This window comes from Channa argus, chromosome 13, assembly GCF_033026475.1.
Source record: "Channa argus isolate prfri chromosome 13, Channa argus male v1.0, whole genome shotgun sequence".
Lineage (NCBI taxonomy): Eukaryota > Metazoa > Chordata > Actinopteri > Anabantiformes > Channidae > Channa > Channa argus.
The window spans coordinates 4,960,514-4,974,059 of NC_090209.1; the positions used below are offsets into that span (position 1 = coordinate 4,960,514).

Consider the following 13,546-nt stretch of genomic DNA (forward strand, 5'->3'; position numbering starts at 1 on the left):
CGGTGTGAAAAAAATAGTTTCTTTGCTTGATGACTTGTCCTTACTGAACATTGTCGCTCTGCAGGCTGTATTAGTCAACTCATCATCCAAGGTGAGGAGGTCATCTTCAAGGACCTCGACCGCAGCTCCACTGGTGTCACAAACTGTCCCACCTGCAAAGATCACCCGTGCCAGGTCAGTTATGTTCACCCGCTCAACAAATTTGTTGTCTCATATACCATAGTGTATATGTCCAGATGACGTCTCTCGTGTTATTCAGAACGGCGGCAGATGTGAGGTCTCTGAGGCCAGCTTGTACAAGTGCACCTGCCCCAGAGGATTCACTGGCAGCAACTGTCAGCACCACTCATCCCTGCACTGTCACTCAGGTACATGTAACCTCCACCTCCACATACCCACAAATCAGAGCATCTGAATGTTCCTGAGTCTTTCATTCGCATCGTCATTTTTATGTCAGTAGATTAAAGAGGATTTAATATTTGGTCCTGGGTTCTTCTGATTTACTTTTCCAGGCTTTTAGTGAGGCTTTTACTGAAGCCTCCTTCAGTTGTTGTTTGTTTCAGGTGGTTTCTCACATTCTGGAGGTGAAAAGAATGTTCAGTTTGGTTTTCGCTACAAAGCTGAAACAATGGATGAAACAACAGGGATGTAAACACTGAACAGCTTTGGTTGCTTTGCTGGATTCACAATATTCAAATTTATACTATACTTTGTGTGTATACATTATGTCTATGTGGAGTTGCACACGCACACAGTCGCCACATAAGGGTTGACTGCGATGACATCACTTTGGTCAATCTTTGTCTCATCAGTCCATAAAACTTTGTCGTAGTTCATCGCTGTTAATCTCTGTACATTTTTGCAAATTCCACAATAACAATAATCTTCCATCTTTTTATAATTCAATATGTCGACCTTTTCTCTTGTAGAGCACTCTCTGATTTTCATGTTCACTTATCCTTAAGTACAAATCCAGTTTTTATAGCTAAACCTTGACACCCGTCAGTAACAAGATACAGCTGTCAGTCACATAATATAATAATTTTGCTGATTAAACTTTTGAAAACAGAAAGGAAGAGATACATTTTGATCTTAAATCAAAATGCTTTCAGTATACAGCAGTTAGCCCTGCTCTTCTAATACTTTTGGGCAAACTGCATTAATAAGTAACAGAAACAATCTCTATTTGTGACCTTTTTTCTATGCGAATTCCCTCAGAGGCCTGTGGACCTGATGCCACTTGCATAAATCACCCAAGTGGCCTAGGTTACGAGTGCCGCTGCCATCTTGGGAAATTTGGAAACAAATGCATGGATGGTAAGACAGGAAATCCGTGACACTCATAAACATATTACAAATATTTTAAGAAAGAGGACGATTGTTTTAAGTATTTTTAAGCTGTTCATTCTTAATGAATTTTCCCCGTTTCCCTTTTCCAGGCGAATTGGTGACCACTCCTCTGTTTGACGGCGACGAGTCATATATAGCCTATCCTCCTCTGACCAACATCCACGATGACTTGCGTGTCGAGTTAGAGTTCAGACCCCTGGAGAGAGATGGCCTGATGTTTTTCTGCGGTGGGAAGAAAATGAAGGTGGAGGACTTCGTAGCCATCTCCATGGTGGACGGACATGTAGAGTTCAGATATGAACTGGGCACAGGTAAAGTAAACTGCAGCTGTGCAAAACTGAAAAGAAAAAAAAAAAACGGTTTACTACGATTTACATCTGCACAAAATTGTCAGAAACTAGATTCTATGTGATTCTATATGTATGTTTTCAGGCCAAGCGATCCTCCTCAGTCCTAAGCCGGTCTCTTTGGGCCAGTGGCACAGAGTTGTGGCTGAGCGGAACAAGAGAGCAGGCAACCTTAGGATCGATCAAGGCCCAACGGAGACAAAGATGTCTCCGGGAAAAGCCCAGGGCCTCAATATCCACACCCCCATGTATCTGGGTGGGGTCCCCAACATGGACATCCTGCCAAAGCCTGCTAATATCAGTGAAATGTTTGAGGGATGTATAGGAGAGGTGAGGTCTTTGTGCTCAAAAACGAAATAAATAAAATAACAACTAATAAACATCGGTTTTGTCTGTGAGGGCTCACACTTGTCTTTATGACCTCCCCAGGTTTTCATCAACAACAAGAAGGTGGATCTGTCCTACAGCTTCACCGAAAGCAGGTCTATCCGCGGCTGTGTGGACAACAGCCCCTGCGACCGCCGGCCCTGTCTGAATGGCGGTCAGTGCAGGTCGAGCGCTGAATATGAGTACCAGTGCCTCTGCAAGGATGGATTCGAAGGTTAGTGAGAAGACCCAGCGAATGTCAGATCCGCCAGGAATTCTACAGTGTTATCCCCAAACCCAATGAGATAGCCTTGCTTCTGGTGTGAACTCGTAGGTGAGCGCTGTGAGGTGGTGAAAGACGTGTGCCACAACAACCTTCAGTGCCTGAACGGTGGCAGCTGTGTCAACGGCCAGTGTGTGTGTACACCCGGACACACAGGTCTGACCTGTGAGGAAAGTAAGTTCACTGGCAGCACTCTCCAGTTATAGCACATTTAAACATTTGTTCATGTTTAATAATCTTCAGCAACAGGCAGCAGTCTAAATGCAGTGTTACTGTTTGTCTTCTCATCGTTCACATCACTTACTACATACACTTTCATCCTGACGATGATCAGACAGCATCAGACAGTTGACTCCCAGCATTGCTGTGCCCTGCTGGCAGGGTTAACTCTGAGTAAATGCCTGTGTCTTACCCTTGCACTCTCATGGCTATATCCTGCACAAACAGGCCAGGTCTCCAGTTTCCCCGAAGCCCAGTGGAGTTTGGAAGCTAGCGCGGCAAATGGTACAGTATCTTAATATTCAATCTGCCTGACCTGACCGTGACTAACAGGGGCCCTGTCCAAACCTAAGCGGCCCCACGTCCCTTCCGAACTCAGTCCGAACTGTCCATCACCTAACACATGTTCATGCATAAACACAAACCCGAGTCAGTACTTGGCTGGACATAGGAAACGTTGGGAGAGGGGAATTCTGCATCTAGACTCAAAGGTAATAGGAGGGCATGCTGCAGTTAGGATGTCACCTGGTGTCACCTGGTACAAATGTGGAATTCCCCTTGTTTTTCTGTTTGTCTTTTTCCAGTCCAATTAAGTTGGTTACTCATATCGTAAACACCTTTCATTTCTTTCTACTTTAAAACTGCCTGTTTGTACAACACGAAAAGAAACAACACTTGTTTTCTCTTTCTGAAACTGTCTAAGCCAAAGTATTAAATCTGCTCCACGACCACACATGTGCGCTGTTACTAACATCTTGTGCATGGGGCCATGGTTATGGTGAGTTCGAGATGTCTCACGTGGCAAATAACTTGTTGCTAAGTGACTGTCCAGTGAGTCTGCATCATGGAGTCTGGTCGTACGTAAGGTTTTAAGCATATAATGAAATGTTGAGATTATTATTATTTTTCATATTTAAAGTGAGAGTATATAACATTTGAGAGAAGAAATTCCTTTTGCGAATGAAAACTCGACTTTTTAAGCCAGAAAACCCATTGCCTATTTTGGTACAAGCTTGATGTTGCTGCTAAAGGATTAGTTGGTCTAAAATGAATAGTAGACTATGAAGCTTATGTTATGCACAGTTTAAATACTGTGACTGTGCAAATAGTGTTACTGACTCTGTCTGCTCGATTCTTACATCTTTTTGTCCTGTGCTATTTTACATTTTAGCATGCAACAGTTTAGTGGAGTTATAGCAATTTCAAAAGGCAGAAACACACCAATTGTTATGTATAGCAGGCTACAATGAAGTCAGGTATAGAATAATATCCATTTACAATAAATAACATTAACTAATGTTAAGCTATCAAAATTTTTCTTATCAGACCTGGTACAACTGTGGCAGCAAAACACTTGTACTGAATTGAGCATGTGTGTTTTCTCAATCATAAATGAATCTTTAAATTTTGAACAAAAATATTGTAATGTATCTTCTTTCAAAAGTGACATAGTCTCATTTCACACACCGTCACCAAATAAAAAAGGTTAAAAAGGGCCAAAAAAAAAAAAAAGTGAGTTAAGGAACAGAACTACCTCTTCTTGTCTCTAACCAAACTGGTGTAGAGGTTTTTTTCATGCTTTCACCACTGGAGGAAACCACAGCAGAGAAAATGAAACTTCACAGCATCTTAATCGATTTGTATTTTACTGTATTGCTTTTTTTTTTTTTTTTTTTTATTTTGTTCTTCTTTTCGTAGATTCGCCCTATCAGTATGCAGCCCATTTCCACAATAATGGATACATTCCACTTCCTAAATCCATTTTCCCAAGAAGGTAACTGCTGCATTGTTTCGCTCTTACAGTATTATGTATTGTGAGTAATGCATTGTGGGTAAAATATTATTCGGCTATTGCTTTTTCTTCTAGTGCCCATGATTCACCGGAGACCATTGAACTGGAGATCAACACTAGCTCCTCCGAGGGGCTAATCCTGTGGCAGGGAGTGGTGAGTACTGGCTCTGGTCTAGATGTCCTATTGGTTTAATCTAAATCTTACACCTGATTCTCACGATCCCCTAACACCTCTTCATCCTCATCTTAACCTCACTACTGATCTTCAGCACACTCACTTCACTTTAAAACAACAATGATACATAATTATACCACGGTTCTGCATTTTGTCATAGCAGTGTTTCAGTGTTTCGCTGTTGATCATCCCCGTTCATTACCAAACTGTCTAATTCATACTTGTGTCACTAAAGCTGCGACTTTGTTGGGCATGTTGGCTGCAAGGCCTGCTCCACCTGACACCACTAAATAAGTGCATGATGCTTCTCTAACTCACACCTCCATTTTCCTCAGGAGACCACAGGCGCACGCAGCTTGCGAAAGGTGCATGCTAGTAAAAAGGTATCCATTCGAACACAAGACATTTCCTGTTTGTATTTGGCACGTTTTGTGTGTTTACATGCATTTCCCAGATAAATATGTATTGTATGTAGCAGCACTTTTAAGAGATGCTTGTGGAGACTGAGAACCAGCTGGTTTGAAAAACAGGTTATCTGTGTATTACACAATGTGCATGATGGATTCTATTCTTATAGTTTTTAAAAGTCACACACAAAAATACTCTGATTGCATACACGTTTGGTGTTATAGTACTTAGTGTGGCAAAATACTACAGGGCACTGGTCACTGGTCAGTATCTCACAGTATGTAGTTTTACAATATCCTCAACCCCTGCTGACTAAAAATATTTAAATCCAGGAACCTGGAGAGCAGGGCAGAGGCAAAGACTTCATCAGCCTCGGTTTGCAGAGCGGACACCTTGTTTTCAGGTGAAACAGCCTTTTAATCACGTAGTTCTGTTGATGTCTACATTTACAGATTCGTTCTATTATTTTCAGCTCAATATAAAATGTCAGTGCTAATTATTTGTCTGATGTCCAGATACCAACTGGGCAGTGGAGAGGCAGAGATCATGTCACAGAAGTCCATCAATGATGGAAAATGGCATAAGATCACAGCAGTCAGGTAGGATCACATGTCCCACAGTCCTTTAGTTTGACAAACAGTACGTATATAACTTGGAAACTAAAACCAAGTTTCCTTTTACTGAAATTCCTTAGAACCTGTCAAGCATATATGTTTTATACTGTAACTGGAGGTATTTGAATCATTAAATCAAGAAACGGTGGAACATTGACATTTGTTTACTGTGCTGATAGACTTTTCCGATAAGCCTCTTTAAGAAGTGTAATTTTGTTAATGTGACTAAATACATCTGTGCTTCCTTTGTGTTGATGTTTAATTGTCCGCCATAAAAAAAAAAGATCATGTTTGGCTTGTGTGTTGAGCTGTGCTGTGTTTCTCTTTGCTTTCAGGACTGGAAAGGATGGATACATCCAGATTGATGGAGGAGCGGCACTACATGGACAGTCTAAAGGCAGAAGCCTTATGGTCAACACCAAAGGAAGTATATACCTTGGTGAGTAGACTGAAAAAAAAATTATTTATTATCCTGTGTAATCTTCTATTTTCAAGTCTTAATGTAGAAGACACGGCTGTAACACACACACACACACACACACACACTCGGCTGTCAATATGGCGACATGCATTGCCATGTTGCATTTGTAGCCCCTTACTCTAACCATCACAACTAAAAGCTTAATGCCAACTCCCCAACAAAAGTCTTTCTTCTTAAACAGCCCTTTGAGGAGGTGCAAGAAACCGAGGACCATCACCGCTTTGTCAAAATGTCCTCACTGCAGTTGTATAAAATTCAAACGTGTCCTCAATCTGCTGTTCTTAAAAGAGCAGATACATACAGAGAGTCATGTCTCATGATACTTGTGAGGACTCAACATAATTGTTTTAGCCCGTTGCAGTAATCCTAACCCACCCTTACCCATGAGGGCCAAGTCTAACCCAATTTTAACTTGTCCTCATAACAGAACACAGTTTAAAACTTTATTTCCTTTCCATGTGTCTTTGTTTAGCTAACAATATTTGTTATTGATGTAATTATATATGTGCTGCCTGTATCAAAATGAAAAATTAATCTTATTGTATCTACTTGTCTTTGTTCAGACAGTTGGCAGAAGTGACCAAAGTTATTTAAACCCCCCCCCCCCCCCCCCCGTGGGTCTACATGTCCATGCAGAAATATGATATGGCTGATTTTTATGTGTCTGTGCTCTTGTGTGACAGGTGGAGCTCCAGACATGGCTGCAATGACAGGAGGGAAGTTTTCGTCAGGAATGATGGGCTGCGTGAGGAACCTGGCGCTGATGAACGCTCGGCCGGGACAGCAGCCAGCACAGGCCATCGACCTGCAAGCCCACGCAGCTCACGGCATCAACGTGCAGCCTTGCTTTTCCTAGACACACAGGAACACACACACACACACACACACACACACACACACACACACACATACACACAAACAAAGAGACTGTGGAGTGATGTCAAACCCAACAACAGCAGACTCACACAGAGAGACTCACACACATAGAGCCTGATGCAAACATGGTGCTTTGCTGCTACCAAAAAAAAAAAAGAAAGAAAAGAAAACACAAGATAACACAACAGGATACATTTGTCTGTGTGCAGAAAAACCAAAAAAGTGACAGATACTGAAACAATATTAACAAGTCTTCTCTTCCTCAGTGTTGTATTGTAAATGAAGGACTATTAACACAGGAGAACCAGTACAGTTTACATACTTCCAGCAGTAGTTTTAGCCATGAGAAGAGTAAAAGATACTAGGCCTTCTACGATGGGTCAGATCCTATGGAGGTGGAGAGGTTTTTACAGCACTGAATTTTTATTTATATACATATAAATATATATACTATATTTGTGGGGGAAAACATGCAAACTAACCATATCTACTCTTCAACCTTCCTAGATTCATTCTGGATTCTAATACTGTGTGTCCAGGGCTTTTGATAGGCCTAACTGTATTAATACTTGAAGACATTTAGGCCTTCTCTCTTCACTTCTGTAGAGGAACTTCTGTTTGTGTGTGCACTTTTTTTTTTGTTTTTTGTGCGAGCATGCTTACAGTGCTATAGAGGAGTGCACATGAGGTCACAGTCACATGCAGCTTCAGTACACTCAGGTCATCAAATACAAAATAAAAACTACAAATGTTACAAAAAATACTGCTGCTTCAACTGATTTTTTTTTTTGTTTTGTTTTGCTTTGTTTTGTTTTGCTTCACAAGTCATTCACAGCATTTTTGTTTTGTTTTTTTTACTGAAAAACTAAGAACTAAACTAAGGTGCTAATATCAGACATACATATACGGTTGGCTGTCTGTAACTTAGAGTAGTTGTTTTTTTTTTCTTTTTTTCAGTTTTAATTGAAAACTAGATTAGGAAAACTGTGTACACCAATGTCAAAATTGTTGCTATGCATGGCATTTGAGGTTGATTTTTTTTTTGGGCCTGGTTTGTTGCCTCCATAGCCTTTTAAGATTGAGTAGATCTCAAAAAAAGCAGTTTTTTTTTTTATGTGTCTATGTTGAAGGTTTCGTGTGTAAAACTATCTGCCAGTCAGGTAGATATACAACTGATGATGTAAGTGTGTATGCTAAGCAAAGTTTATTTCTCACAGGTCAATCCGCTTTAAGCCCCAGTTTGTGTGTGTGTGTGTGTGTGTGTGTGTGTATGTGCGCGTGCACGCATGTGTCATTATCCCATCACCTCAGGAGGGTCAACCCAGAACTGCCTCAAGATGTTACCTCATGTTCCAGTTTGGTAGCTTTAGTGACAGTTCAGTAAGCTATGAAACTCCGAAGGCCCAGTGGTTCTGTGGGTTGGTTTCTCTGCAGAGGGACATTTGTCTGCAGCAGTAGAACACGTTGAATGCCGTGGAAGCCCTCCTCTAAGAACTGCGACCCGTAGTGTAGCTCTAAAAGCATGCTCGCTCACTTTTAGCTCCCCACACCACAAATCCACGTCAGCAAAGGTCACATCTGGGTTTCCTCTCTTTTTTTAAGCTTCAAATATTTGTATTAATATCCTAAAAATGAGCGCTATCCTTTCCCCTAGAGTTGCTTCATTTTTTATTTATTTTGTGTTTTTGTTATGTTTTGGTTTGTTCTCTTCGTCTTTTTCATGACTTTTGTCCCACGGCTTGCCGTCTTAGAGCGATCACAGAAGCTTTTTTTTCTTATTTTTTCTTTTTCTTCTTTTCTCTGGTTATTGTATATTGCCTCCCACACCCCCTTTGTCCCCTCCCCCAACCACGATTGACGAAGTAGGTTCTTCAGATACCACCCTAATGAAGTTCTATAAAAGGTTGATATGTCATACCTGACTGCTCAGTCAAATAGTTGGAAACTGGTCTTATGAGCAAAAGTCTTAGGCTCCAAATGTAATGAATGGATTATTTATCTACACAGAATGGTGTCATCATGCATATGTGGATTGAAAAGAGACAATCCTGTGGTCCTGGTTTGGGACTCTAAAGCAGATTAGAGTAGTTTGTTTGTGCCCCTCGTCGGGCTCCTTTTTGTGTATCTGCTCTTAAACTGGATTTTTAGGTAAACTGTACACTGTTGCCCACAGTTGTCAAGAAATTGCCACTGCTTTTTGGTTGTTTTTACACCATTACAAAATATGAAAGGTGCACTTTTAGTAATGATGGGAATCTTTTATTTTGAAAAATGTTTTTTTGACACTGTTAAAACTGTTTCGCATCTGACTGGTAGGGGAACAAAAAGAAAGCCGATAGTTTGAAAGTGTACCAAATGAATTATTGTCCATGTTAGAATGAGCTGACTGTTTCATTTCCGATGTTGAAAAGATGCTTCCCTTGCCCTTGGTGTTTCTTAATTAAAAACAAAATTCATGTGCTATTTGTAATCTCTTGAGTTTTTACTGTTTTAATGATGAAGTGATGGTGTCTATGTCGAAAACAATATCACTTACATCTTCATTACAACAAGCTTCTCCAACTGTTTCCTGCTTTCCAAGATAGAGCAAGGTTTATGGTTGGGTTCATAGTATTTTATGTCACCTATATATATTTAGTTTATCAATTCGAGGATAACAAAAGTGCCCTATGCACCAATGTGCCATTTCATTCTATTAGACATAAGTTTCAATTATGTGTAATCATTTATTTGAGGGCTAAACACAAGTTGTTTATGACAATTTTTGGAAGTTTCTAAAGAACAAATATACAATACCTATATCATTGGGAACCTTATTGTTACAAATTGGAATTGGAAATCCCAAATTGGATTGTGGGAACATACAAATCTTATTTCTGGAAATCTGGGGTTCTTTAGAAAATGTAAATAAAAAGAGAATGCAATGATTTGCAAGTTATTTCACCTATTTTTGATTATACTTAGTACAAAGACAAGTTTTAAATGTCGAAACTGAGGCCTTTTGAAACTGAGCACCTACAGTTTTTGTACAGGTCCACCAAATAATTGTGGAGGTGCAAAGTTAGAACTTACCCCGTTGGTAACTGTGTATAGGCTTAGTTCTAACACTTGCTAGAAAGGTCTGATAAATGAGTCCAAATCAGCCAATCTCAATATATGAATACTGACATGAGAGCCTATCTATATAATAATAATAATTAAAAAAAGTTCCACAATGTAAGACAGAAAATAAAAATAAATCACAACCACCTGTAGTTTTCTCCTTTGACCTACTCATTTTATACAGTGAATGCTTCTTGTTTATGCAAAGTTCCTTAGTTTTAACACAATATAATTATCAATTGAAGGGCAGGGGGTATGACTTATAGGTTACACTTTCATTTATCTGCCATTACTTCCTTTTTCCTGCAGTTATGATGCCACCTGCTGGTTTACCTTTACAGGAACCAGGGGTTCAGCCAAAGCACTCGGTTTAGTTTTCTTTTGGCCTGAGCTCACTGATGTGAAAAGAAATAGCTATATATAATTTCCCAATTCATTTCCCGTCGTTAAGTAAAAATATTTAAACCCGGCAGCTATTAGCACCAAATCCACAATAAGTGGTAACCTTACAGGTCTAAAGTGATGAAAAAAAAAATCACAAACCATGGTCTTATTAAGCTGACTTTTTAATATGATCAAACTATATCTATTTAAAAACAACATTTTTAGGATTTTTTTAAAAAGACCTTTATCTTATCGTTTAGGTCAGAACAAACCGCGTTCATGGATGTTAAAGGTTAGAGGACAAATCATGTGTTATAGACCAACAGAGTAATACAATCCAATACAGTGTCTCTGCCACGGTGTTGAAGCTGTCAGATAATGTCTATTTATAATGAATGAGGTGACCATAACATTACAACCACCTCTTCTTATAATGCACTCTGGTACGACTCCACCAACCAGTTTGACCTCAATAATAAACAGATACTGTGCAGTGAACTGTGAGCAGTTTATAAAATATTATGGTTCGCTATATATTAAACAACAATATATCCATTATAAAGTGATACAACTGAAGGATGAGACAATGACTGTTACATGTAAAGGTGATCACTCTTAAGAAAACACCAATAATTATTTTACTTGACAGTTCTGCTCTACACAGGAGTTTAACCTCCTTCATTGTTTGGGTTTTACAAGACTGGTGTCCTGTAAATTGTGACTCTATAGACCTTTTGTGTTAGCAGCAGAAAACACACATTACAACTGGGCATGTTCACATAGTATTTGGTATCAAAAGCCAAATAGGTCATGATTTTGCCTTTGTCTGTTTAATGACTGTTTTGATCAAGTTTTACATCGACGTGCCGCATTTCCAAACTCCATTGCTGTAAGTCAGATGCTTAAAGATAAAAGGGTTGACACAATGTGGGGTTCACCTCAATGGTGGTGAAGGATTTTTTACCTTTATCCAGAGAGAGAGTGTGTGACTACTGTATGGCAAGATGTGTTACTGACCGTGACAAAAGGATACAAGCCTATTTATACTTCAGTTTGTGTTTCCATGCTTTTTTATTCAAAATTATAATGAAATTAACATTACTGTCTTTGGTGAAGTAATTTTATGATCAGATGCCACCATAAATAAGTTTTTGTGATAAACTAGCAAACCTTTAATGATATGCCTTATATCTAGTCTTTTACATAAGCCCTTGTTGTCTGGACCTCTTATTTTGCATTTTTGTTAAAGAAAAAAGCATTGGTATAGGTATTGGGTTACCAGCCAGAGGTTTACTTTATAACGTATTAGTAAAGTAAATAAGACAAATCGACGTATCTCATTAATTAACTTGAATGGGGCCTTCACAGATGTTCATGGTGTGGAGAGGCACTGTAAAGAACTAGTTTTTTTGGGTTGGACCCCAAAAAGGCGTTTGACACAACTGCTCAGTGTATATAAAGTTTATTATAAAATATAACAGTTGGCAAAACAGGAAGGAGATGTAATGAGTCCTCTGACTCGCTAGTTGGCGCTGAACTCCAGTCTATGAGAGGATACGCGGATAAGTATCATGGCAATGAATTGTGGGATATGGCGTCTAAACATGACACTAGACTTACTAGAGTGAGTGGAGAGACGGGCAGAGTCTGGAGGTAAGGCAGGGGGTCTTATGGGGGAAAACTGGGTATGTCCCTGTTAGTGTAGGTAGATCCTTAGATGCTGCGAGGATGTGGAACTTGAAGAACAAGTAGAGAGGGGGGAGGGGGTCCACTGAGGAAGCGATAGTGGTCTGGATCCGAAACGCAGAGGCAGGCCTGGTAGTGAGTGCGTGGAACGTAGCCGCGGTGAGCCTCCAATCCCGGATAGCGAACAGAACTCCAAATCCCTCTTGGTGAACAAGATCAAAAACTCCCAAAATCCCTTTAATCACACAGTGGAATAGTCTCTTACGTCTGGATTCCATAATTCTCTTACGTGACATAAACTTGGTTCCTAACAGAGGACATTTACTTGGTGAAGTCCTTGATTACAGGTAACCATGGAATACTGGGTAGTAGCCAGATAATCACATGAACTGGTGAAAACGTTAACATGTAATGATTAAAGCATAGACATGACGTGATAAATCTCGGTCTCGTGATAAACTTGGTTCCTCATGGGCAGATAACAATACTCATAATCCTTAGTCATCCATTCGGTCGGGAACAGGGAGCCAATAGGAAGCGGTTACTCACAAAACCAGACGGACGGGCAGAGTCGGGTCGATAAACGTAGCGTGGTCCGAAACGCGGATGGAAATTATGGCGAGGGAACCGAGGAGGTGTATAAGTAGAGTAGAGAGAGCAGTGGAAACTTGCGAAGGGACCATGAACAGGAAGTGACTGAAAAATAAAAGTCTTGAAGGAGGAAGTGAAGTAGCGATCCTGACACCCAGTTTCCCAGGTTTCCAAAAAAAAAAAAAAAAAAAAAGGTTCAGATTTTGACTCATCAGACCACAAGACAGTTGGTCTGCTTTTTTCTCAGCTTCAACATTTGATATGTTGTCTTTGCACTATATACAATCGAATAGTTGATAAACAAATTTGATTTGTAAATCATTTCATTTTCTTTATTTACCTTAACACAATTTCCAACTTTACAGGAAATGTGGTTGTTTACATCTCATTTCCATACTTACTTTTACAGTTTCATGTAAAACTCGAACCTCTCTCAGTACACAATGTGTGGGGAGGCTCGATGAATAGGTGAATAACAGAAGTCTGATTTGCAGCAGCAGAAGCTGTTTAAGCATTTTTTATTTTGTTGATACTTGAAACAAGCAGTACATTTTATTCACGCTGATGAACTTGATGATGGACAGAGGAATTCTTCTGTCAGACAATGTTTGGTTCCTGTTGTGACGGAAACAACAGGAGACTGTGTGGTGGTTGTGATGGAAAATAGAATGTGACTTTACTCTATTAAGTGAGCTCCTCAGAGCCAGGAGTCTCTGTGTGCACTGATCCACGAACTTCACCTTTCCAAGATTTGTCCACATCACTATTCGCGTTCGATCAATGTCCAGATCATCACCCGACATGGGAAGAAGAAAGAGCAGAGGCAGCAAAGTAAGGTTTTCTGCACTGCACTTAGCCACAAGAACGCTGCC

At 39.9% G+C, this 13,546-nt stretch overlaps 1 protein-coding gene and 1 long non-coding RNA gene across 5 annotated transcripts in view; one reads left to right on the forward strand and one right to left on the reverse strand.

Annotated features, from left to right (window-relative positions):
• The window catches only part of hspg2 (heparan sulfate proteoglycan 2), an 89,704-nt gene extending 80,330 nt beyond the window's left edge, over window positions 1-9,374 (forward strand). For 3 of the 4 annotated variants that reach the window (XM_067525592.1, XM_067525593.1, XM_067525594.1), the window contains 15 exons: window positions 65-174; window positions 260-368; window positions 1,219-1,317; window positions 1,440-1,661; window positions 1,783-2,027; window positions 2,127-2,298; window positions 2,398-2,520; window positions 2,794-2,850; window positions 4,264-4,339; window positions 4,433-4,511; window positions 4,868-4,915; window positions 5,273-5,343; window positions 5,456-5,539; window positions 5,890-5,993; window positions 6,719-9,374. In XM_067525592.1, coding sequence (XP_067381693.1) covers window positions 65-174; window positions 260-368; window positions 1,219-1,317; window positions 1,440-1,661; window positions 1,783-2,027; window positions 2,127-2,298; window positions 2,398-2,520; window positions 2,794-2,850; window positions 4,264-4,339; window positions 4,433-4,511; window positions 4,868-4,915; window positions 5,273-5,343; window positions 5,456-5,539; window positions 5,890-5,993; window positions 6,719-6,891 — 1,772 coding nt within the window. In that variant the 3' untranslated portion in view covers window positions 6,892-9,374. The remainder of the gene's footprint in view (window positions 1-64; window positions 175-259; window positions 369-1,218; window positions 1,318-1,439; window positions 1,662-1,782; window positions 2,028-2,126; window positions 2,299-2,397; window positions 2,521-2,793; window positions 2,851-4,263; window positions 4,340-4,432; window positions 4,512-4,867; window positions 4,916-5,272; window positions 5,344-5,455; window positions 5,540-5,889; window positions 5,994-6,718) is intronic. The other variant, XM_067525595.1, reaches the window with a different exon arrangement.
• Window positions 64-12,784, reverse strand: LOC137138994 (uncharacterized). The gene is made up of 2 exons (XR_010916253.1): window positions 12,018-12,784; window positions 64-1,687 (listed from the first exon to the last, which is right to left on the reverse strand). It is a non-coding gene; the product is annotated as an uncharacterized lncRNA (long non-coding RNA).
• Between the last annotated feature and the right edge of the window lie 762 nt (window positions 12,785-13,546).